The sequence below is a fragment of the Perognathus longimembris genome, chromosome 1 (genome assembly GCF_023159225.1).
Source record: "Perognathus longimembris pacificus isolate PPM17 chromosome 1, ASM2315922v1, whole genome shotgun sequence".
Lineage (NCBI taxonomy): Eukaryota > Metazoa > Chordata > Mammalia > Rodentia > Heteromyidae > Perognathus > Perognathus longimembris.
This window is the reverse complement of record NC_063161.1, coordinates 39,488,108-39,515,337: the sequence shown is the minus strand read 5'-3', so window position 1 is coordinate 39,515,337 and position 27,230 is coordinate 39,488,108. Positions and strand designations below refer to the sequence as shown.

The following is a 27,230-nucleotide window of genomic DNA, read 5'->3' as shown; positions in this document are numbered from 1 at the left end:
TGTCTTAGAATATCCTTGTCATTGTTTACTATTGCTGGAGCTATAAGTTATGTTCTTGTGTTCACTTTTATAAACAGCATAATGATGAACTTCCTTGGACCTAAATATTTGTTTTCAAGGTTATTTCCTTAGGCTGCATTCTGAAATAAAAATCCCCACTCAAATGATTTATGGCAAGCCTTTTGCCTATCCAGATTAAATTGGCACAGCAATCTGTGTGAATTCATAATTTTACCCATACTCAAACAAGTTCCAAAAGATTTACCCAACTTGAGGCAAGGGAGTGAATCTTACTGTAAATTCTATTTGCACTTGTCTGAATTAGACCAGAAGGTATGTTTTAAATGGCCTCAAGCATACTACGGGCTATTGGAAGTAGATAATACCTTACTGCCTCTACTACATCTTTAATTCTAAAGTTATTTTAACTTTATTCATATGTTGCTAGACCACTAAAATATAAAGTTTAAAATGCCTTTAATCTGATGTGTGTTTTGTTGATGCATTGTTGAAGCAATTCGGTGTTTAATATCATTTGGATGAAATAAGTAGGTAATGGAATAAAGTTTTCATTTTCCATGTCAATGTTTTGATGTGGTTTGGCTTTAGGCACAGGTGCCTTTCAAAATACTTAATTGGTATTGAAGTCATTATTTTTCCCATCTTCAAAATTTCCTGGCATTTCAAACCTTATGGTGCTGGAATCCCATAATTTTAGTGAGTAAAGTGAGTCATATTTAAATAAGATTTAAAAACATGTTGCTGTTTGTCGTTGTATACATTCACCCACCTCCCTGCTTCTACTTTCTCCTTAAAAAAATAGACATCAAATTTCATGTTGTTACCTAGGATTTCCCCTCTATGCAGACTGCACATAAAAAAACAACAAGGTAACATAATGGAGGTGCTAACCTTGTCCTGTCTAATGAGATAATTCATATGGATGATCAACACCTGAGCAGGAGGTAAACACACAATAAAAGCTTCATTTTCATGCCAGTCCCACTATTTTCTCTTATCCTCTACAAGGCACATTTCTGAGGTTATTTGATATGCCACACCATTTAATACTGAACAACATATCAATATTTTCAAATATGCTTGATATTATACAGTAATAAGGGAGATGGCATGGAATGGAAGCCTTTGCTTCAAATTCCACTCTTTAGAAGACAAAGTTCATATGCAGGGGAAAAAAGAATAGAAAAATAAAGGAAAGAGTTAGTGAGTTACTGGTATTTTTATTCTCTTATACCTACCAAATTCTTTTAGCTAGTGGGGTGCAATCCAAGCTTCCTTCTGATGCTTCTGGGTCCATAAGTGTTTGGTCAAAACACCTTATTAATACTATAGAATTATTATTCACTCATCTAATAAGTGGTCCACCACAAGTAAAGATTCAGATGGAAAGAAAAACAGATCATGAAATAGCCACCCAATTCTTACCTATTTTTTTTTACAACATTCCAGACTTAATTGTTTATGAAATACCTATGGAAAAGGCCTCACACAGAAGCCTCCGTGGCTCATCTGCCCAATGGTTTATTTGAATTTATGTCCTTTCTGTCCCAAATTTAAGTGGATCCAAAACACCATTTCAAAACATTATTCAAAACATCATTTTTAAGCCACAGAGCAATGGAAGTATTGAAGGGTCTGGATTTGATCTATTTCAGAAGGAGAATTTTAAAAAGAAGAGAGAAGGAGAACAAATAAAGGGAGGGGGAAGGACAGAGCTAAAATGGTCATGCCTGTGCCATAACAGGCAATTAGTGGGAAACAAAGGGGTTTCTCAATTTCAAATAGTTACTCTTTATAAAGTGTTTTCTTGGTCATATTCTTGTTGAAAATAGACATCTCAGTAGTTAGAAAATAAAGAAAAACTCTGAAAATGTGACATTAATTATAATGATTTTCACAGTGAACACATTTTACTAACTAATGAGCAAAAGAATTTATTAGCATTTGTCCTCTTGGGTCAATTCTTCAATTGCACTATAGAAACTAAACTCACATAAATATTTTGTTCTCTCTTCCTTCCCCAATAAGAGACCATTTATATTATATTGCAAATGTATGGGCATAGTTGGGAGGAATCAGGGAAAATGATGGATGGAAGGGAAGATATTGACCAAGATGCATTGTACTCATAAAGTATATGTTGAATTGAAACCCCTTTGTACAATTTCTTGAGGGTATTTTTTAAGGTGCTCATATGGTAAAGAATAGAAGAAATTATTTATTTAAAAAATAGGTAGTGGTCATCACATTCCATAGGAAAGCATTTTAAATGGTAACTTAAAACATCAGCAGGCTGCATTATTTTATATAGCATTTGAATATGACATATAGCATTGAACAGGATAGCATTGAATATGATAGTCTATGGTCTTTCAGAAATAGATAGCATCCATAACATTCAACATATGATGTCAAAGATACTTATAGACTTTAGGGGCTGGGAATATGGCCTAGTGGCAAGAGTGCTTGCCTTGTATACATGAAGCCTTGGGTTCAATTCCCCAGCACCACATATATAGAAAATGGCCACAAGTGGTGCTGTGGCTCAAGTGGCAGAGTGCTAGCCTTGAGCAAAAAGAAGCCAGGGACAGTGCCCAGGCCCTGAGTCCAAGCCCAGGACTGGCAAGAAAAAAAAAAAAAGACTTTAAAGGTTTGCTATAGAGCATATCAATTGATTAGTAGATGCTATGAGGAAAGTGTTTTAAACACTATGTTAAAATTTAATATAAAAAGAATGCTATTGGTATTTGAGATCCTTATGTTTTCAGCAACCTCAGGACACTTAGTCTTATCAAAATAGCAAGCAATCTTAGGCCGTTGCTTACCCTTCTTTGTTGAGAATCATTTATGTGACAACTTTTTAATCTTTGTAAGCAGTCCTGGGGCTTGAACTCAGGGCCTGTGTGCAGTCCCTTAGCTTCTTCGTCCAAGGCTAGTTCTCTACACTTGAGCCAAACTCCACCATTGGCTTTTTGGTGGTAAATTGGAGATAAGAGTCTCATGGACTTTCCTGCCCAGGATGCCCTCCAACCCTGAACCTCGGATATCAGCCTCCTGAGTAGCTAGGATTACAGGTCGGAGCCTCTGGTGCTTGGCTTATGTGACAACTTTAAATACTTCAAAAATGATTCTTATTGTCTTGGTAACCAAAGGAGAAATTACTCTTGGAAATGCATCACAGTACACACTAGGCACTATTATTACTATTTTCCATTTAGCCGTAAAAAATAAAAGAAAGAAAGAAAGAAAGAAAGAAAGAAAGGAAGGAAGGAAGGAAGGAAGGAAGGAAGGAAGGAAGGAAGGAAGGAAGGAAGGAAGAAAGAAAGAAAGGAAAGGAAAGAGAAGAAGAGAAAAGAAAGAAAGAAAATCTGAATGGATAGGTTCCCCCACTCTCTGGTGATCACAACTTACCTGCCCCGCAGCTTGCCAGGTAAAATTCATGGAATGGATATTGACAGGAATTGCAGGCATCCTCTGCTGTGCTTTTCTGAAGTCATGTGTAAAGGGTGCCATTTTCCCCTCGGAAACAATCAGGATATCTTCTTCAAATCCTGTTGTGGAATAATAAACAAAACCATCAAACCAGCTGGACTTGAATGATTCCCAATTAGAAGTTTCCGTGTGAAGAAGAAATAATAATAATAATAATAATAATAATAATAATAATAATAATAATAATAAATTACTACTAGTAGTAGTGGCTCCTTCTTTTCTCAGAGCACCTGCCGGGGTTCCTTTTCCTCGCTGTGCGGGTAAGAATGATGCTAGCAGACCCTTGTGCCCAGGGAAAAAGAAGTCAGGAGTGAACTGATTGATGCAAAGAAACACTGGACTCCCCTAAAGCGCTCGCTCAGGAACAGACGGCCACAGTAGGGCTTTGGAGCTTTCAGAGGGAAAATAACAAAGTCAAAGGCGGGTTCGCCATCACCCTTGGAAGTTGAAGTTTGCAAACGCACTGCAGGCACGCACCCCTATGTTCCCGGAGGAGGGCGCGGGGCGCGGGACGGTGCTTACCTATGAGCACCCTGGCCTGGTGCGCGTCGATCCACAGGTACAGGCTCTCCTCCGGAGGCTGCCCGGCCCCCGCCGGCAGCGGGAGGAGGCTGGGGAGGATGCTCCCGAGCAGGAGCGCTGCCGCCGGGAAGGCGCTGCGCAGGGCCATGGCTGATGGCCACCTCCTCGCCTGTGTGAAACTTCTTCTGCCTCGACTCTCCGAGTCCAGTTCTCCGCGGGGGCTTCGGCTGGGAGCTGGTGCCACTTGGACGGCTGGACGTGTGAGCTTCTAAACCTCGGGTGGGTGCGTGCGAGTGAGCCTGGGAGTCCGCAGGAGGGAGGGAGGGAAGGAGGAGGGAGGGGACGTGCAGCGGGCGCGGGCTGCGCCAGAGGAGGGGGCGCGGGCGGGTGACGCGAGGCTGGCAAAGCTGGGGATGCCAAGCACGTCCCCGGCGGCGCGCCCACAGTCAGGGTCAAACACAGCCAGGAGAGGAGCGCGCGGGAAGGGCTGGGGAGCCAAGCAGAGGCTGCGTGGCCGCACCGGTGGCCACCGGAGGGCGCTATGGAAGCGCGCGCGAGGCGGGGCCCGGGGACCACGAGCGCTCCGCCCCGCGCCAGGTGGGGCAGTGAGCTAGGCGAGCTCACCTGAGAAACGCACGGTCGTCCTGGGACTCTTGGGACAGAATCCGCTTCCTCCACCGGCCAGAAGAGGAGGCATGGGCAGGCGGGAATGTGTGAACCCAAAATGCTGGGCTTGATGGGACACTGTAGACGGTCGTGAAGATGACACCCCATTTCTCCACTCCCCATCCCCGTGCTCACTAAAGACATACACCGCCCGTCTCCCTGGCTTCCAGGAGCAGTTCCCACTCTGCGCACTTCAGCTTCTCTGCTCCGCCACGCGCGGACACTTGGCGCGCTCCGATGTTGTTAAAATCCTCCCGAGACTCGGCGGCCGGTGCTCCGCTACCATAGGACACTTGACACCCAACGACTCCGTCCTCCCGAGAGCCGAGCAGGGCCTAGAAACGTTCCCTTGGTCCTAGGCGTTATCTGTGCCTTGTCCCCACCCCCCAGCCCCCAGGATGGAGCTCCCCTAAAGTCGTAAAGACCTTCACAGTAGGTGGTATGTTAAGAAAATTGTGTGTGTGCGTGCGCGTGCGTGTGTGTGTGTGTGCACGCGCGCGTTTACTGAAATACAGGCACCTGGGTGGAAGATCGGTCTTGCCTGGAGGAGTGTGGTTGGCTCACAGTGGCCTAGAGTACCTGTCACCTATTCCCTCCCCCACCCCACCCTCGCACAAAGGATTCAGGCCTCTAGCCTAATTCCTTGGGTGTACAAAGAAAATGGAAGCAAACGATTTTTCAAAGGCATTTGGAAGTCTTCAGACTCGAAAAACTTTGTTTACTTCTTTTTGTTCTTTAAGCACCCAGATGCTGCAGACAAATGTCCCAGGGATCGGGTGTCTGGAGGTAGGCATGATGTTTGACACAGTCCTTTGTAGAGCGGTGGACACTCCAAAAGGGAAAAGAAAACAGAAAACAGAGAAGAGAAAGCTGGGCGTGCACATGGCTCATGTCGAATAAAAGTTAGGTCACAAGAAGTTATTAAAAAGAACACATTATACGTTGGCACTATAAAATTTGTTCAGCTAACCACTTGCTAGGCAAAAAAGAAAAGCATTAGACATAGATTATGACTGTTTTGAACTTGCAGTGTCTTTGTTTTTAAGGTACTTTGAAGTACTTAGTTCCAATTCACTGCTCTTTAATAAGTTGCTATCATTATTCTCCATTTTTAGGGATGGGAAAATAAGACTCTTACTCCAGTAAGTTGACCGCAGATATCTATCTGGTCAGTGTTGATCATAGCTCAAATCCCAGGCAGTCTGATCTCATCACCCATTCTCTTAGACGTCATGTCCCACTCCAAGTAAGTCATACTTAACTCTGTTTGTAGTCAAAGTTTCACAGCCATTCTTCCTTTAAAACAAAATATTTACCTCTTTCCCAACGCTTTATTATTTTTCATCTCAGCAGACACTCATTTACAAGATACATTGCTGCATTAGGAAACCTTTAACCATTGTAATGCCAGTGTCACTCAGCTGAAGACAATAATTTCACAACACAATAGACATTCTCTTTGATTTGGAGCCTGTGGTTTTAATTGAAGATTTTTTCCCCTTAGCGTTGCTCACATTTCTATGGCTCTTGGTGCAAGGACGCCCTCTACAGGGTGTTCTAATCAAATGCTAATTGATCAAATGTTAGGTAACTATACCATGTACAATATTTTTTTCTGGTGAGAGAAAAGGGGGAACTAAATTCTTTCCTAATTTAACTTGAGGCTTTTCTGAAGTAGTTGATTCTGGTGTTGAAAATAGCAGTCCATCTTGCTGTAAGGACATTTTTTCCCTTTTTACAATGGTTGTTTTCTGTTCATTTTTTAGCATCAGACACTTTAGAAACACTACTTCATTAAGGAAGATAAGCATGCTATTTTTTTAAATTCTGAATTTAAGCCAGGAGAAAACACAGGCCTTGTTATCCCAGCACTCTGGAGTCTACTGGCATAGCAGTCCAAGTTCAAGGATAGCCTTGGCTACATAGTGAAACTTTGTCTCATAAAACAAAACAGAACACCACAAATTTAAGATTTCTAAGGTTTCTGAAAGTGAAGAAGGAACAGGCTTTGTGTTGTATAAGTTAGCTATCTTTGAGAGCAATTAAGTATACCTTTTATTGTTTGGTGGGAGACACATCTAGTAGCCAAATTGGGTTTGTTCTGTTATTGAGCAAAGTAGCTTTTCTATTTAGAAGAGAGTTGTGATTCTAAATTTCTCTATTTGGATAAAAATGTGGCAATAGTTATTTTTGCATGATAAAAATTTGAACACAATGTACTAGGAGTTATTTACAAACTGACTTCATTTAGTTTGAAATTTCTATCACTTATTTTCCAGTACATTATGTTTCCTTGCCTTTTGTGATTCATTCTCATCTATTATATTTGGAGCTTCATTAAGTCATTCATTCATTCATTCAACAAAGACTTATTAAATGCCTATTATATGCAGGAAACTGACCTAGAAATGACGAGAAAAACAAAGTATGACCCAGCCCTCAGAACACTGGAGTAACAAAATGAGAAGCTCAAGAAGAGTGAGCCTGACATGATAGAAAGCTAGGAAATGGCAGAGAATAAATCTGACATCTGGACTGCTGTACCATTTTCATTCATCGGCTCATTCATCCAAAACATTTGCTAAATATTTGGTGCACACATTGTACAGGCAGAGGGGATGAAAAAGTAAATAAAAGACAGTCCCTGCTCCTAAGGAATTCTCAAAGTAACCTAGGAATGTTCAAGATGCATAACAGAAAAGAATGAATGTCATCATGGAGACATATGTGCGTATTTGTGGATGCATAAGAAAATCCTGTAAGTACAGACTGACTTTTGGGAAGACCCCCCAGCCCCTTAGAATAAAGGGCACTTGCATAGCCTTGCAGCTCAAAGGGAAATTAAGGGTGACGAGGATGGTTCATACATAGAGCAATAGCAGTGAGAACAAAGAGACAAGAGAAAGAATGGTTTTCCTTGCAGGATTTGTTGGTGTTCTTCTGTAGTACTAGGAGCCTTTCATGGGGAGGGAAGGAATAGGTGCATATGAAGTAAAAAAGATAGGTTAGGAGCTGACTATGGAAGAATGTGCTAAGAAGAACTACAAATGCAGTTGCCCTTCCTTATTCATATGGAAATATTCTCAGATTTCCTGTGGATGTCTGAAACTGTAGCTAGTACTGAGCCTTATAGAGTTTGTGATGTTTCCTATATATACTTATATATGGTAACATTTAATTTATTAATTCCAGTATGAGTAATAGTAACTACTAATAAAATCAAGCCATTATAATAATATGCTATCATAAAAAATTGTGACTGTGATCTTAAAAATACTTTATTGGTCCAGGTGCTGATGGCTCATGCCTAAGATCTGAGCATCATGGTTCAAAGCAAGCCCAGGAACAAAAGTCCATGAAATTCTTATCTCCAATTAATCACACACACACACACACACACACACACACACACACACTGCATTCACCCCTTTTTGGTAAATGGTGTGAAAAATACAATGCCTGGGTGATGAGAGGAAGAGGAGGAAATTAGCTTTGTGACTTAGTATTAGCTACTGAGTAGGTGTTCCATCAACACAGGCTTTAGCTATGATACTATTCACAGCTAATCTAACAACTGACATAGCTAAGTGATTAATGGATAGGTAGGTAGTAGGGCGGGGTACATTTAAGGTATGGTGAAATAAGGAATTCATCGTGTCCTGGGCTGGGTATAACAGTTGGGATAACAGTTAAAATTTCTTTTGTGTTTTAGTTTCTCCCATAGCAGGCAGTTGTCACCTCCCTGAGCTGGGACCTCTTTGTCGCAACACATTACTGAAGCACAGCACAGCCCAAGTCCTTTTCATCCCATACAACATTCTTCCTTTTCTCTCCTCAAATGAGGGCATTGCCAGGCAACCTAACATATCTTGTTTTTCACAAGTCAGGTCCATTATTTTCTGTTTATCCTTGCTGCTTCATGCTATGTATGTATGTGATGTATATGTGAGATAGCATCTCACTCTTTGCCCAGGCTAGCCTCAACCATAATCTTATTTATGCTTGCATGGGAGATTCCTCCCCATGATATTTCACAAAATATTCCCTAATTTTATGATGGGAAAAGATTATTCTTTCTCAATATTAATAAAATAGGAAAACAATTTAGACTGCCTTCGTAGGATGAAATAATCTTTTTAACTGGTGGACTATTTGTTTGATCTGCTGATTCAACTCAGATTCAGTGTAAGGGGTGCATTCACATGCCTGAAATATAATAGGATTTTCATGAGTATTTGAGTTTATAATAGCATTTTCATGAGTATTTGAGCTCATGTATTACTGAGGTCATGCAATCTTTGAATGCACAATGGCTTTAGTTGCTTCCTTCTCATAAGTTACTAGTTCTTTCCAAATTTTGACTGCTCTCAGGCTGTTCTTATTTGTCCCTGATTTATATGGAACCATGTAACTTATCCTCAAGAGGGTATGCCCTGCCTTTGGATAGTTTAATAGAAAGCTTCTCATTTATAGACAATGGGAGTGTCTTCATCAGTCATGCAACCCACACAGTACCAAGGAGGATTACAAAGAAAGTGATATGATTCTAACAATTCTTCCTATATAATAAAAAAATTGTCTTAACAATTAAAATTGACACCAAAGAACCTAAATGTTATGGAATTTGCCTTATTTCTTACTGATCGTGCTTTTTGCTTGTTTGGTCAGGCCATAAGAGCTTCTTATGTGCTGTTGAATTTGCTTGATGGGATTTTGGTAGGGCTGTTTACAACTATATTCTTCAAGGATATTGGTTTATAATTTATTTATTTTTAATGAGAATTGAATTCTTGGAAGTGGTACTATGTATGGCTCAAGTATTAGAGAGCTAGCTTTGAGCACAAATTGACAGGCCCTGAGTTCAGGCTTCACAAGTGACCCCCTAAAAATTGAATTATTGTATCATGAATTCATTCTTGAGACTATTCAAGTTTCTTAGGACATCTTGCCCTGGAATTGAAATTAAACAATACCATATAATGTTATTGTATACATCCAGATAAGTAACAAAGAGTATTTGTGTCAGTAAGTAAATGTTCTCACAAAATACATGCAGTCATGAGTTTTTTTTAAAGTCTCCTTCAAAATTGGAAGGATATCAACTACTTTTCAAAGCAACAATATATTGTCAAAGTTAACTCACAGAAGATGCTTGTGCACATAAATTTAATTTTTTTATTATCAAGTTGAGCTGTATATAAAAAATAAATAACACAAAAAGTTGAGCTATATCTCAGAAACTATATTGGTCTAACCCAACTCAAACTAAAAGCAGGATGCACAAAAAATGATGTTTTTAAACCTGTGATTGTGTTCAATCAGGTATGGCCACAAGATGAGACACAGAAGCTCAAACAAAACAAAGTTTATTATAATCACAGGTCCTGGAAGCAAGAGGCAGGGAACACTTCACAAAATCACTCAGGAAAGCACCAAGATTGTTCAGGAGGATGAGAGAGGAAGGCTTGAGGGAGAACATAAGCCACCCACAGTAGGGTAAATAGTTTAGAAATGCACAGGTAGGATCATTTCAGCAGGCTCTCACTTCAGAAGTGGTCCCTCATAGCCTAGCAATGAACTTGGGAGTGACTAATGCAGAAGAATACTTTCTACTGAGAGTACACAGGCCATAAAAGGGACACTGGCTTAATCTAGGATGGCACAGTATGAGATTCCTGAGTCACATAAATGATTCTTCATCTTAGCTAGTAGGTCTCAACTACAGCTCACTAGGAGTTATTTTAGAAAGTTTTGGGAATCTTTGTTTTTTATTGTTGGTATTTAGTTTGTGTCTTGTATTATGCACATCGCAGTATTGTAATGTGTTGACTATTTAAATTGTATGTGTTGGCGTAAATAATAGTATCTACGATTTCTATTTGAGAATTGTGAAAAGAGAATATCAGAATATCTGATATTGGAAGGTCATCTTTAGTTCACCTTTGAAATTTATCATCTGGATAAATTCCTCTTTTATTCTATTAGGTGACATATGATAAAACCACTGCAGAACTGGGAATACTTTAATGGTCTCCAGGGACTAGGAGTTTGGAGAATCTTGATAACAAAGCGGGGAGCCGATGTTCACGGTCTGTCTTAGTTGTGCTGATGATTATGTAGCTGTCCACATGAGCCCAACCTTAGAGACTTGTATATCAGTAAAAGCGATGGCTTGAATGAGGGAGGAGGTAACAAACAGTACAAGAAATGTATCCAATGCCTAACATATGAAACTATAACCTCTCTGTACATCACTTTGACAATAAATAAGAAAAATAAATAAATAAATTTTTTAAAGCGATGGCTTGTAAATTTAAGCAATAAGAAACCATAAATATAAATAAAACCCAGGAAATAAGACAGCCAAAATGGCAGTGTTGGGTCTGAGTGTTAAGTAAGAATCATTGAGCTAAAACACAGAATTCCCTGCCCACTTCCCTGTCCACAGAACACAGCTCTCATCTCCAGAGAGTGAACTACTCAATTCCCATTAGAACAATTTCATTCTCTGTGAAGTGGGTCAAGTGTGGTAAGAAGAAATTCCTTTTTATTCACATTAGGACAATGAATGAGCTATATTTCAACCAAACCCCGAAAGTTATTGTAAACTATGGTTAAAGCCAAGGTTACTTAATTCTACCGTTCTTTTTAGTATGCCACCTTGCCCCACAAATTTTGTGCTAATGTGAAAGAACACTAAGAGTTCTTCAGTTTTTCCAGTCATTGTTGGCCTTATGCCTCTGAAGCAAAATAAAATTAAATGCCAATACTCACAGTATAGTATCACCTGAGCTTACCAAGAAAGCAAAAGCAAAAAAAAGTTTTCTTAATAACATCACTATTTACATTTCTAGAATAAAACTGTACTGTAATGTCATTTCTACAGCAGGTTACAAGTCTCTTGTGTTTTATAAGGTGTTTATAACAGGTCAGTATTTCGGCTGAGGTGTTAAAGGCTTTTTCCCATTTGCAATATGTTCTTTAGCCTTCTGAAACTGCTTTGGGAAATTTTAAGAGGTAGAAATGTTTAGTTCACTTATTATAGGCAATTAAAATAGTTAGGGGAGGAACATTAACTAATAAAATGCCTTAATTTGGATATATTCAAATAATAGGTGTCAAAGTGATGAATTAATAGCTCTCTAAATTTTCTCGCCAAACAGGTATTCAAATCAATTAAACGACAAGAATAAGTCTCCTGAACCTAACATTCAAATAATTATTAGTTGATGCCTGTTCTAACAACCTGTTATTTAAATTCAATATACTTGGCTTTCTAAAAGAAGAACTGAAGAATGTCAGTTTAATAAATTTGCTTGTAGTGATTGACATTGGAATTGGGTGGAAAGTCAAGTAAATCTGCTTTTATTGATTATAAACTGAACCACAGACTTTAGGGCAGAATGAAGGCAAGTGAGGCCCACACTCTTCATTCTAGCTTTGTGCCACACAAGCAAACCAAGTATGCTCCGAGTCCAGCTATACACAATTGAGTTGGCAATCTCCATCCGCCATCAACTTAAAATCAGTACTTTCTATGCTATATCTAGGAGGAATGAAAGTGAGGTCTGAGGTACTGGAGAATAAGACTGGCTATAAGTAACAAATAAGGTACTTATGGAGGTGAAACCGTTCTCTTCTGGCTTTGATGGTAACTGATATTGGGTGTGGCTTCCCATTGCAAACATCTAGGAAATTGGAAAAACTATAAGAAATATTTCTCTTAACGGATGATAGATAGGCCATTATAACCCCTAAAAGAAAAGGAAAGAATTTGAAGTGTTTTAAAGGCTTTTTCCTGACTACAGAGTTGGGAGGAAAAAAATCCAAGAGCAAAGTAGTCTTTGAAGAGAACGAGGCTGGGGGTGAGGGGACTCAGGAATTTGTGGAGTTAAAAAACTTTTTTAAAAAGGTAAAAGTATCAGTGGATCACAATAGCTCAACAGCTATGTACACATGATCATATAAGATGAGGATAAGCAAAAACAACTCCAAGAGAAGGACACAGGAGGATTTTACTGTTGACATTATCTTTAAAGTTCTAGGTGAATTTCCTGTGGCATACCCTATGTGGTTACTGTATATGATTTTGGTACACTGGATATTGTATATATGCCTACCTGATCTAGGGAAGGGAAAGAAAAATAAGGGTCTAAGATATCACAAGAAATGTATTCACTGCCTTATTATATAACTGTACCCCCTTTGCACAACACTTTGTCAATAAAATTTAATTAAAAAAAAAGGTAAAGTATGTGAAAAAAAGAAAAGAAGAGGAACAAAGAAGAGGGAGAGGAGAATGGAACAAGAGGTTGGAAAGAGAAAAAGGGTAGGAGAAAAAGGGAAGAGAAGAGCGAATGTCAGAAAGTTCACATAACCAGACACTCCTGTGAAATACTAGGCTCAGAATTCTTAATTCACAAGGCTCGTTTAAATCTACTGAAGGAGCCATAGCTGATAAGTTCCAAGATTTCCCTCAGAGCTAGAAAGCTAGAAGACATTTGAATTCTAAATGATCAAAGTCAAGAGACTTTTTTTGAACTTTTCAGGCAACCTAATGACAAGGTGGGCAAACAACACCAATCGATAATCTCCAGTATGTGATGGCAATAAGTACACATTTAAGCAGTAAGCTTTCTGTGAACCCATAGCTTACAATGTGATCCCAGCCACTCAGGGGACAGAAATCAGAATGATCATAATTTGAGGACAGCTTGGGAGACATCATCTCAAAAAAAAGTTGGGAGTGGTAGTGCATAACTGTTATCTAGGCTGTGAGGGAAATGTAAATAGTTGGGCCACAGAGCAGGACTGGCTAGGCCAAAAATAAGACCGTATTTCAAAAATAACCAAAGCAAGAAGGACTGGAGGCATAGCTTGAAAAACCTGCCAATCAAGCTCAAAGCCATAAATGTAGATCCCAGTAATACTAAAAGAAAATCTTAATTTAACTTAAAAAATGCATGTTTTAAGAAAAGATTGAGATGCTACTTTTCATTTAGGAACTCAATACAGACTTTGCTTTTTCTTCGCCAGTTCTGGGACTTGAACTCAGAGCCTGTGTGCTGTCCCTGATCTTCTTTTGCTCAAGACTAGTACTTGAACAACAGCACAACTTCTGGCTTTTTCTGAGTAGTTTACTTGAGATAAGAGTCTCATGTGCTTTTCTGCACAGGCTTGCTTTGAGTTGCAATCCTTACATCTCAGCCTCTTGAGTAGCTAGGATTATAGGTGTGAGCCACCAGCACCCAGCTAAGACAGACTTTTTAAAATGTTAGGTTTCTGCTAAAATACCAGGATTTATCCTAGGGTAATAATTAAAGAAGCAGGAAAATATTTATGGGCAAGGTTATTCTTTGCAGCACAATACAAAGGCAAAATCATTAGAAACAAGGCACATGCTGAACAAAGGGAGATGGATGAATATTATGCAAGTATGGATTATTAGCTACAAGGCTATGTTGACTATCCTGTGAAATGCTCATAGTACAGTGTTCAAATGAAAATAAGATGTAACTCTGTGCTTAGCAAACATCCTTATTTTTCATTCTATTTGGATGAGTATAATCTAATTGAAATGAAATTAGAGAGAGTGGCTTATGTGACAACCAACTGCAAACTGCATTCAATTTGCAGGTATGTTTGTACTTTGAGTGACAATTTTGAACCACAGATATAACTCAAATTTAGATTTTTTTCCCCTTTATTTCCACCTTGTTCCAGTTCCAATACTACATTTAATAATAACTAAAAACATGCTTAAATAAGGACTCAGATTTATAACCATGGAATTAATTCTTCATATCATAACCCCGTTTTATATAACTCCTTTTAACGATATAGATCTCCCAAATCTTTACTGAATGTCTGCCCCCAAGGAATTCACAGCCTAGCAGGGCACACAGGATTAAGTGCAGAGCTCTGAAGAAAACACAACTTGGAATTACCCCATCAGAATTTCAGTCTGGGCCATGTCATAACCACAAGTAAGCAGTCCGTGAAATTTTTTGCAGGAGATGTGGTAAGACATAAATTATAAAACTCAATTATGCAATCAGGGAATCATGAAAATCTTTTCTCATCAGGGTCTGAATGTTCTGTTGCATGTATAATAGTAAGTATATGTTTCCTGAGTTAGAATTAACATTGGTTTATCCTTTAAATTCTCCTTTTCAGAACAGACTTATGCATTGTTCTATGCATCTGCATAATTGTAAGAGTTTTATCAAATTGGTTACACAGAGAATGAATATTACAAAACCAGAGTTGGTGGTTAAAACAGGGGTGGCATTATCCTTAGAGGGGAATATGGGTATCCTATGCCTGCCTCTTAATGAGGGTGGGTTTCCATGATGAAGACTGAAAAGACTGCTTTAGAATGTTGTTAGTAAAAAATGCAATATAATAACATGGATACGAGCCAGAAATAAGATAAATAAAAATGATACAATAGGAAGATGTCACAATAATGAACTATTACCATCAAACTGATATTGGCTGTAGGATGCCAGTAAACTCGGTTGAAGGATAAAATTGAAATACCATATTGAGGGCTATTAGTAACTATGATGGAGCGAGACTTCCAGATCAAATATTTCGCTTTTATCACAGCATCTTACTATTCCAATTATTACATATTTTCATTTTCACTGAACCAACTGTGTATCCATATAAATTTCTTCTTGTCTTTTTCTTTTTTGAGGTGCTGGAGATCAAACACAGGGTCTTCTGTATTCTAGATATGCATTCCATCTCCAGCTCACATGCCATCCCAATCCTCAAGTGAAAATGTTCAATTCTTTTCTTTGCCTTGTTCTTTCAGAATATCTACCTGTTGCACCTCATTACCTTCCCATACAGTGTACCTCTATAGCTGGCCTAGACAGTACTGCCTGTGTTTGAGTACTACTTTTGACTCCCCCATTGGTGCCTAACCCTTATCACAGCATGCCAGATGTGAAGAATAGGAAATCCTAGGGTCTAATTTCTTTGCTCTGGCTTTGAAACTGACACACTCAGCTGTTGAAGTAAAAAATCAATCTCAACTTCTACCAAAAATGATGATGAAAATATGACAAACTTTTTCTTCCAATTTCCCATCACATTAAACAGGAAACGAAGTTAAGTGAAGCAAATCTTCTATGAATATATGGTCAAATAGAAGATATAATCAGTTTCTGTTGAGAAACAAACTAATACCCACCTGTAAATAGAATTTTAAGTATTATAACCACAAAACTTGATGATTGTTCGTGGACACAGTGACTGTGACTCGGGAACTAAAGTCGTTGAGGCGCCACTCATCCTTAGTTACCTAAATCATTTCTTATCAGGTAGAGGAGCAAGGGAATGACATTCTCAGGTATCCAAGCAGCTAGAAACTAGATTACCTTCCCAAATAAGTGTCCTAAAAGCCTGCTTCAGAAAGCTAAAGTGTCAACATCATTTAAACTCAAGAAAAGAAAATCGGTAGCTAATTGAGGTGATCAATAAAGTAAGTTAATTATATAGATAAATTGAATTTATACAGATGGTTTATAAATTTGGAATAGTTAATAACTCAAGAAAAGAAAATCGGTAGCTAATTGAGGTGATCAATAAAGTAAGTTAATTATATAGATAAATTGAATTTATACAGATGGTTTATAAATTTGGAATAGTTACTTGAAAGAAGTAGTTTAGGTTATATAACACAAAGACAACGATGTTCTAAAGGAAAAACCAAACCAGCCTAGAAGGGAGAAGCTTTAACAAAGAAACTCAAAGCCCTGGTGTTACCCGCTTCATGTAAGGGGGTAAGGAGATGATGAAGGTCTAACCATGGTTTAACAGAACTTCCACTTTCTTAATTATTGCAAAGAGAAAAAAAGAGAGAAAATGAATTGTCTGTATCCAAGAAAAGAGGAGTTTAAAACCCAGGAAATATAAAAATATATTTTATTTCTGTAAAAATATTTTCTATCATTTGCTGTTTCCCTTGTTTTTTTCTGGGTAAAGCAACCATGCCCTCATCTTACTCTCACCATAGACTTCAAGAACATTGTTGATAGGGCTGGGGATATGGCCTAGTGGCAAGAGTGCCTGCCTTGTATACATGAGGCCCTGGGTTCGATTTCCCAGCACCACATATACAGAAAACGGCCAGAAGTGGCACTGTGGCTTAAGTGGCAGAGTGCTAGCCTTGAGCAAAAAGAAGCCAGGGACAGTGCTTAGGCCCTGCGTCCAAGTCCCAGGACTGGCCAAAAAAAAAAAAAAAAAAAAAAGAACATTGTTGATAGATGATCTTATTAACTTTGAAGAAACAACTATCTCATTGAAGCTGGGTCAATCAGAGAGCGTCACCATTTTCTCCATCCAGTCATAAACTACTCCAGCTGGTAGGCAGGTAGCCTTGATTACTATGGTTTTGTAGTGAGTTTTAAAACTGAAAAGTGTGAGCCTTCTACTTGGTTTTACTTTTTCCAATGTCATTTTGTCTACACAGGGTCCCTTTGCATTTCCAAACTTTAGGATAAGCTTGTAATTTTTTTTCTTCTTTATTGTCAAAGTGAAGTACAGAGGGGTTAGTTTCACATGTAAGGCAAGTACATTACTTATCCAACTTGTCACCTCCTCCCTTATTTTTCCCCCATCTCCCCGCTCCCCAGTTCCCTCCTCCCCCATGAGTTGTACAGTTTATACCAGTTGGTTTTGTAAGTATTGCTTTTTCAGTGGTTTGTCTTTTTATCCTTTGTCTCTCATTTTTGGTATTCCCTTTCCTTGCCCTCGTTCCAATACACGTCTATACATTATCTGGGGTACTAAGATCAGTTACAGTAATAGCAGGAGTAAAATCACAGGAAGGGAATTTGAGAGAGCAAAAGTTACAGTTTCACTAGGTATGTTGAAATTAACTACAGCAATGATATACCACTTATTTCCATAACATGGTGTTCATTTCACTTAGCATTATCTTATGTGATCATATGGGCATTGCTATCGAGCTGTTGTGCTCTTCTGCTATGTTATCCTAGATATGTACTACTTATTCCCTACGAGGGAAACCATAAGGTTTATGTTCCTTTGGGTCTGGGTCACTTCACTTAGTAAGATTTATTTCCAAGTCCTTCCATTTCCTTATGAATGGGGCAGTATCATTCCTTCTGATAGAGGCATAGAATTCCATTGTATATATGTACCACATTTTCTTGATCCACTCATCAGCTGAGGGGCATCTGGGTTGATTCCATAAGCTTGTCATTTTTTACAAAAAAATTTTTTACTGATATTTTGGGAGACAAAATTGAGTTTGTAGATCAATTTAAGTCCTCCCTGCTATATCAGTTTAAATTTCCCCTTTAGTCAGGAGTTATTAAGGTGTTATTTATTTTTGTTGTTTCTCTGTTTTCATTACAATATGATTACAGTGTATCCTCTATTCAAAATCCACTTTCTAAATAATGATCTAAAGACAATTAAAATGATAATCACATATAAACACATATGTATCTGTAAATACATAGAGTATATATAGTACATTAAATTCTCATATAAGTTTTATTCAAGGGACTGTTTACAGTTTTTACTATTTTGGTTCTTTTGATTTCTAAGGAGTTAGGTTTATTTTTCTCTTTTGTGGCTTCACTGCTACTTTCTTTGCATACTTACATTCTGATCCCCTTTCTTGATACATTCCTATTTACCCATCTCCTATTAACTGCTAGTGATCCTTTACCTCAATCTACCATCAAGTGACTACAACTTCATGTCTCTCAGTTCAGATTACTAAAAGAGACAAATTTTTTATCTGAATGAATAGCAGACTGCCTGGCTTTGTGTGAGTTAATCATCTTTGGTCAAATCAGCTAGGGTAAGAGCTAGAGGTATAGGTTAACTGCCTATCCCTTTGAATGCAGTCAGTTATGAAGATTAAGAAAGGAGGTAAATTTGGGAGTGCCCATAGGTTACACTTTTATTTTTTTCATTTTATGGAGTTCATTTAAATAGGGATTGTGCCTTTGTGTTCCTCTCCTAGGAGTATCCTCCTTTAGTCTCACTATGTGTGAATGGCAATACATATAATTTCGATAAAATAAGAGTATTCCCCATAAGAGTATATCATTGGGTAAATGTATAGCTTGGAAATTAGTAGTTATTATCTTCCAAGAAACACCTAATAGGATTGGGAATGTGGCTTGGTGGTAGAGTGCTTATCCAGCATGCATGAAGCCGTGGGTTTGATTCTTCAGTACCATATAAACAGAAAAGGCTGGAAGTGGCTCTGTGGCTCAAGGGGTAGAGTTCTAGCCTTGAGCAAAAGAAGCTCAGAGATAGTGCTCAGGCTCTGAGTTCAAGCCCCAGAACTGGCACCAGAAAGAAAGAAAAAGAGATAGGGGGAGGGAGGGAGGGAGGGAGGGAGGGAGGGAGGGAGGGAGGGAGGGAGGGAGGGAGGGAGGGAGGGAGGGAGGGAAGATGTAATATTTCCTACTCACTAAGGATACATTTTCTCACCAAAGAAGACCTTGTTTTGAAGTAGTAATCCTGATTCTACTTGGAGTTGTTGGCCCCAGAGAAGCTGAGAGCTCATTTGTGTTTTCTCTGTCATGTTCTTGGGTTTCTTAAACTAGAGTCCAAGGATCATGTGCACTAAATTCTCCTGGGAAGATGCTTAGAATAGAGAAAGCTTCTCGATCTACTGAATCAGAATGTCTACAGAACCTGAAAGCGTGGGAGGAGTGGGCATCTGCATTCTAACATCTTCTCTAGGTAATTCTCAAGTACATTTGAGAGCCCACACTATGAAGTTGCTGAGGGAAGATTACATTTGTCTTATTTTAGGATTATATCATTGACACATGGGAAATAAATGTGTTGGAAAATCAATACATTATCATCTCCTATATCAACACATACATCTGATCATATCCAAATGTGTAACTGTGAGAAGGCTTAGTTTAAAAGTATTGATTAAATTATATCTTATGACTATAATACCAAGTTGTTTCTGTTAATCATTAAGAATACTCATAAAATAGCAAAAATTAGCGCATTATTGTAATACTCTTAATTTGGTACTGGGTTTTTACTCAACTCTTCATCTCTAGCCCTTTGGTTCTCGTTGTTTTTGAGACATTATGGTCTCCTTTTTTTCTTTGCCAGAGCTGGCTTATCATAAGTCTTGCTATTTATGCTCATACAGTGTCCGGGATGGCAGGTACACACAACCCTGCTAGATTTTTTCAGTTGATAAGGGTCATGGAATGGTGAACCCCCAGAGTCATAAGGATTACTTGTGTGAGCCACCATTGCCTGACTCACTATTATAATACTTTTAATAGTTTGAGTTTTCCTTCGCTTTTTTGGTGTGGTTGTGTTTTACTGTGTAATCCATGTTGGTTTCAAAATTATAATCATTCTATTTCAGCCTTCTGAATGCTGGAATTGCAGGTGTGTGCTACCATGCCTGGCTCTTTTGCTGCCATGTTAAATCTTTTTTTTTTTAGCTCACTTTCCCATTCTTCTTCTCTAAGTGGCATTTTTGTGTCCTATAGAATCCAGTTAATGACTGGATATCCGACTATTTTGAGATAGAAAACATTTGTATACATTCAAGCTTCCTATCTCCCCTCTCTCTCTCCCTCCCTCCCCCCTCGCTCCCTCCCTAACTCCCTCCCTCGCTCCCTCGCTCCCTCCCTCCCCCCTACTCTCTCCCTCTCTCTCTCTCTCTCCTCTCTCTCTCTCTCTCTCTCTCTCTCTCTCTCTCTCTCTCTCTCTCTTTCTCTCTCCCCTCCTTTTCTTTTGATGGCACTAGTGTTTGAAAATTAGACCCTCACCTTTGCTTGACTTGTTTGCTTGACTGGTGCTCTACTGCTTAAGCCATACCTTAAGCCTGGCTTTTTGCTGGTTATGTTGGAGATGGAATATAGCAGGTTTTTCTGTCCAAAGAGGGCACCCCTCCATGTCTCAGCCTCCTGAATACCTAGAATTACAGGCATGAGTCACCAGGCCTTGGCTGTTATTCATTTTTTCTTAGTTCCTTACTTCTACAATTCAAAACTTTAGAATAAAAAAACAAACACATGACTATGAGTAGGGACGTAAAACATAGAGGCTATATAAATAATTTGGAAGTCAATTCCTAGTGATTCCTCAAGATGGAGTTAGGAAATAGCCTTTATCTTCTTGTAAAATAAAAAGTGCTGATTTTATACTATTGTAGAACAAATATAATAGCAGGATTATGTTTTTTAATTTGTATTGGTATGAAATTCTGTATTTCTGACAGTCATAAGCATTTTCTTTCCTGTGTTATCAAGCCAAAATGTTATGACATTGGAGAGAGAAAAGCATGTTCCAGTTTTGCTCTCCTCCCACCTACTAGGTAATTTCCCTGTTTAACACAAGTCTTTCACCTATATGAATCATGTCCCAGCTTAAAATATACCAAAAATCCAGATATCTCTATTTTCCTTCACAACTATCATTCTGGTATGAAAAACTCAGCACTTGGCTGGATTACTGCATTAATTTATCTGACTTATTCTTCTATGCTTTCATCATTGCCTATTCTCAATGTGCCAGAATATTGCTTTGGATATGTATGAAATGTAGTCATATTTTTACTTAAAGCACTCCTCAGGGCCCTTAAACCTACCTACTCAGGTATTGGCCAATATCTTTACAATCACCAAAAAAAAAAAAAAAAAGACCTTACTTACTGTAATATATGGTAATCATGCAATAATTTTAATTAAGTAAAGGAATAAACTTAAAGAATCATTAATTCTCCTTATATTTAAATCAATGTCCTAATTTGAAAAAGGTACTTTGAGGATATGGCTTTGAGACTTGTAGTCTTGTAAATTTTCTCTACATAAATTTTAGTTATTTTAGTGCTCTTAAAATCTGGCACCACAATGTGATCATGGGGCTCCAACTTTTGTATAACCAGGGTTTACATAACCCAGCCTTTAATCGTCACAGCCTATGATTTCATTAGCCTTTTTTTTTTTGACAGCATGACATACTATTGGATTGTATTCTGTATTCAGTTAACAAAAGTGTCCATGTCTTCACCTAGAAACTGACATTAATTCAAATTACTCTCTATACTTAAGCAGTTGGCATTTTGAAACTATGTAGGGACTGACCCAAAATTATCCTCTTTTATAAAATTTGATTATTTTTGTTCATAGAAATTTGCATGAATGCCTCTAACTATCCAGTTTTGCTACTATGGTAACATGGTTATTCGTTAGTTTTTTCAACCATTACATTTCCCATCAATCTTTATCTTTCAACTGATGTGTAACATGGGAAGTTTTTTTAGCTGAAGTTGATAGGCCACTTTAGTGTTTTTTCTAATATGACTAACTGTAGAAACAAAAATTAAAGAGGATTACGAAGGTCTGGTACTCTATTTTTGTGATGTTAGAGAAATAAACTCTACTTCTTTATTTGGTCAGCTATTTAAAATGAGAAAGGTGATAACTTGTGTTTGTTATTCAATAGCATTATTTAAAAGTTCAGTGAGGTCATAAGCATTCCAAAAGCATGTTGATATAAAACACAGAAAGGCTTGCAGAAACCATAACTTGAGTTACAATCAGACTAACTTCTCTTATTCTGCTACTTGTTTTCTCTTCTATGGAAAAGAGAGATTGGTATGGAAGCTAGCATACCTGAGTTCTAATTCTAATTTTCTCACTAAATGAGTGACTTTGGACAATTAATAGAACTCGAAGGCCTTTATTTCCTAACATAAAAAGCAGATGAAGGGCTGGGAATGTGGCTTAGCAGTAGAGTGCTTGCCTAGCATGCATGAAGCCCTGGGTTCAATTCTTCATCACCACACACAAAAAAAAGCTGGAAGCGGTGCTGTGGTTCAAGAGATAGAGTGGTAGCCTTGAGCAAAAAAAAAAAAAAAAAAAAAAAAGCCAGGGACAGTACTGAGGCTGAGTTCAAGCCCCAGGACTGGCCAAAAAAAAAGAAAAGAAAAGAAAAAAGCAAATGAATATATATATATATTTTTTTCTAAGATGCTTCTTGGTTCTTAGAATCTTTAAATATTTGCTACAGTGGTCCACTCAAAAATTACACAGAACCAGGCACCAGTGGCTCACACCTGTAATCATAGCTACTCAGGAGGCAGAGATATGAGAATCATGGTTCAAAGCCAGCCCAGGAAGGAAAGTCTGTGAGACTCATATGGCCAATTAACCACCAGAAAAATGGAAGTGGTGCTGTGGCTTAAGTGATACATCACCAGCCTTGAGCTGAAGAAGAGCGGCCAGACCCATAGTTCAAGCCCCATAACCAACAAAGACCAAAAAAAAAAAAAAAAAAAAAACTACACAGATATTTTTATAAATATGCTTTTATCAAGGCGTATTTCTGGTGACTTTTACAATGGTTGTATTTCAAATAGGAACAGAGGTGCCGAATTGAAAGCAATCAAGGTTTAGTTCAAGTAATTCAAACAACATTTTGAGCTCAGCTAGAATTTTCTACTAACTGAACATAGGTTTTGTAACTCACACTTCCAACAAAAACTCCTAAGTTGTTGTGTTTTTTTTTGGGGGGGGGGGTCCTGGGGCTTTAACTTGGCTGAGGACTTCTGTGAGCTCTTTTGCTCAAGGCTAGCACTCTAGCACTTTGAGCCAGAGTTTCATTTCTGGTTTTCTGGTGGTTAACTGGAGAGAAGAGTTTCATAGACTTTCCTGCCCAAGCTGCCTTTGAACTGCATTCCTCAGATCTCAGCCTCCTGCATAGCTAAAATTATAGGCATGAGCCAGCAGCATGGGGCTTGTGAGTCTTAATAATAATAATACATCTTAATTAAATAAAATACCTACTCTTCTTATATGAAACTTAAAAACTGCAAGTAGTATCGACAGTAAATTCTTTCCTTTAGGAAAAAAGGAATATTTGAACATTTGTACCCTCAAAAAAGTTGTGAAAATAACTAAAGTAATTAACAGTAGAAAATGATGATACACTTTGATATCAACTCCCAAAAATTTTTTTGGTTGGTTGTGGAGCTTTAACTTTGGGCCTGGGCATTGTCCGTGAGCTCCTCAGCTCTAGGCTAGTGCTCTACCACTTGAGCCATAGCATGGTTTTCTGTTGGTGATTTAGAAGATCCCAGACTTTTCTGCTTGGGCTGGCTTTGAACCACAATCCTCAGATCTCAGCCTCCTAAGTAGCTACTATTACAGGCATGAGCCTTCAGCCTGGGCTCAAATTCTTCTTATATGAATCTTTGTTTTTCTTTCTTTGTTGTTGCCAGTTCTCAGGCTTGAACTCAGGGCCTGGAAGAAGAAAGGAAGAGAAGAAAAGTAAAGTAAAGAAAAGAAGAGGACATATAAAGGTAATATAAACCAAAGATTAAGAATATTATAAAACCTAAACTTGGTGATTCTGTATAGCTGTTTCAAGTGAAATTCTCAAAGCAAAGATGACATGAAATTTAAAGGATTTTGTTGAAAAGAACACACAATCATAAGCTGAAGTGTTTAGTTCTCTTTGTTTTTGCCATGGCCCACATGAGGAGGGACAAAAAGCTTTAGTATTAAAACACCTTTTGGAGGTCTGTGGTAAATGACAGGTAACCTTCTTTCCTGTCACTCCTTGAATGAAAAGAGTCAATGTAACAACAGACTATATTCTGAAGAGAGAGAGGAAGAACATCAGGAATTGCAAAAGAGATGACAGGAAGGCTGAAAGGCACAGAGTCTAGAGAAAGAGAAAAACTGTGCACAATAAAGAGAAAGCAGCCCACAGCTCCAATCCTGGCTTCTGGGGTAAAGGTAGTGTGGATGTCATCTAGGTAGCCCTGGTAACAGCAGACAGGTAGTCCTAGCCTCAGGACAAACCCACAGTTGCCTAAAGCCTTAAGTTCAGCAGGGAGATTTGGTATTACAGTGACTCTTTGTGGGTGGCAGATTAGGACTGAAGAAGAAAAAACCATCATTTACCACACCTCAGAGTGTTATAGCCTGTTACAGCTGGGTGTCATCTTAGAGGGGCCTATTATTTGAGAGTGAGCTCGTATGGTGCTATGAAATCAAGGCACTATCACAAGTCAGCCTGGGGACACCCTACTGTGTCTGGGTGAGAAAGTGCTATGGAAAGGCAGCTGTGAAGAAGAGCAGATCACACCAGGACTGAAAACCTTAAGCAGTAGGGTAGTCAGCTATGAAAGGCTCAGTAGTCAGTAATACCCCCTTCCCTAATCTGTAGCAAAGTTTGAGCCTTATTGCCTGAGGATTATTGCCCAGACTGAGCGTCCTGAGCCTATGACTAGAATATTTGTTTTGGTTTTTGTTGCTGAACTCAGAGCTCCACCCTTTAATCATGTACCTAGTACTTTCTGCCTTTGTTGCTTTTCAGTCTCATGTCTTTGCCCAAACCATCTCTAGGATGATACCCTCCTTCCTACATCTTCCAAGTAGGTGGGATTACAGCCATAGCATGTGGCATGGATCTCTTAGTTACCTGTCTTCTCTCTCCTGAAAGATCATTTACTGATGGACAAGATTGGAAAGCACTGAGACCAGCAGGTAGAATGCTGGATCCCTTTATTTCTCCCTTTCCACTGCAGCTTTCACTGCTCTGTTTGCTTCCCTCACTTTGATACACTCAGAGGGTACCCCTAGATTTATACATTTGCAGTCCTTAAGTGTACAAATTGGAAAATCTACAGCCAGTGGGAACCTTCCTGGCACATAGGCCACGGTGCTAGAGCTAGCACCGGTTACTAGATGCACAGAAAGGAAACTTCTAAGGAAAATGTAGCCCTGAAGCTGACAATTAAACCTTGACAGCCTCAGCTGCCAGCACACATAGAGCATCAGCCTGAACAAATAAGAAATACAATAGACTCCAGCTCTGACTCAATACTCCACTCCCACCTAGCTGATTCCAATATTAGAGAACCAGAAAGAAGCTTTTCCAATTCTTTTATTTTTTACTTTAAAATGTATTATATATTTCACTACTATACTTTTCTTTTTGGCAGTGTTATGGCTTGAACTCAGGGCCTGGGTACTGTCCCTGAGCTTCTTTTGCTAGTGCTCTACCACTTGAATCACAGTACTACTTCCAGCTTTTGTCTGTTTATGTCCTACTGAGGAATCAAACCCAGGGTTTCATGCATGCTAGACAAGCACTCTACCACAAAGCCACATCCCCAGCCCTACAAATTATTATTTTTTGGGGGGGGAGGGGCTTGGACTCAGGGCCTGAGCACCATCCCTGGCTTCTTCCTGCTCAAGGCTAGCACTCTGCCACCTGAGCCACAGCGCCCCTTCTGGCCGTTTTCCATATATGTGGTGCTGAGGAAATCGAACTGAGAGCTTCATGTGTAGGAGGCAAGCACTCTTGCCACTAGGCCATATTCCCAGCCCCCTACAAATTATTTTTAAAACTTTTCTTTTGATTTCTTTGCTCATCTTTACTTTTTATGTGTGCATTTTATAATCCTTAGGTAGTTGTATAAAAGGGTTTCAATTCAACATCTCAACTTTTGAGTATAATGCATTTTGATCAATGTTACCCCTTCCTTCATTCTCCCCTCTCTCCTCCAATCCCATCCATCCCTTTACGTTAGCTAGTTCCAGTTTTACCTATGTGCATTGACTATTATAACTGCGTTCATTTACCCCACCTCTCTATTCATCTCCTCACTTGTTTATCTTTATGTAATTTTTAAATTTTATAATGATTTTTAAACTTTCTTGGTTTTTACTTATTTTTATTATATTCTCCTATTTATCTTTTACTTTTATTTAATGTTGCTACTTTCTTCACTTTCCCTGCCTCATCATTTATTTCATTAATTTTTATTATTACTTTATCTTTACTAATTTTTTATCTTTGTAGTTTATTTTACATTAATTTGTCATTCTGTTTTCTGTGGTACTAGTAGTGTAGTAGTTGGATTTGGCTGATTTTAATTTTCTTTCTCTGTCTGATTTGTTTTGTTGCTGCTGCTGATACACAGAAGATTGTTCTCTCCGTGATACCAGGGATGGAACCCTCATAAGAAGGCTGTTCTCATAACTACAAAAGCAATACTTGCAAAACTGTTTGGTGTAAGTGAACTGAACACCTGGGGGGGGGAGGGAAAGGGGGGAGGGAGGGGGGCATGAGGGACAAGGCAACAAACAGTACAAGAAATGTATCCAATGCCCAACGTATGATACTGTAACCTCTCTGTACATCAGTTTGATAATAAAAATTTGAGAAAAAAAAAAGAAGGCTGTTCTCTGAAAATACCCCCAAGTAAAGGCTGCAGAGATGTCCATCCCAACATACAATCCTAAAGTTCATATGCTAAGCTCTAAAGAGCCAGTAGAATCCTGAGCAAAATAAGCAATGCTGGAAATACCACAATATGTAATTTAAAATTGAACTATTAAGCCATAGTAATAAAAATAGCATGGTACTGCCATAAAAAAGACATGTAAACCAAAAGAATAACATAAAAATATAGATAACTTTTGAACAAATGATGCTGGGGAAACCAAATATGCATATGTGAAAACAAG

General features: G+C 38.5%; 1 protein-coding gene across 1 annotated transcript in view; it reads right to left on the bottom strand.

The window, feature by feature from the left end:
• Wif1 (WNT inhibitory factor 1) overlaps window positions 1-4,183 on the bottom strand; it is a 61,958-nt gene extending 57,775 nt beyond the window's left edge. Inside the window, exons 1-2 of the mRNA XM_048349801.1 lie at window positions 4,036-4,183; window positions 3,433-3,572 (exon numbers count right to left, since the gene is read on the bottom strand). Of these exons, the coding sequence (XP_048205758.1) occupies window positions 3,433-3,572; window positions 4,036-4,183 (288 nt within the window). The remainder of the gene's footprint in view (window positions 1-3,432; window positions 3,573-4,035) is intronic.
• Between the last annotated feature and the right edge of the window lie 23,047 nt (window positions 4,184-27,230).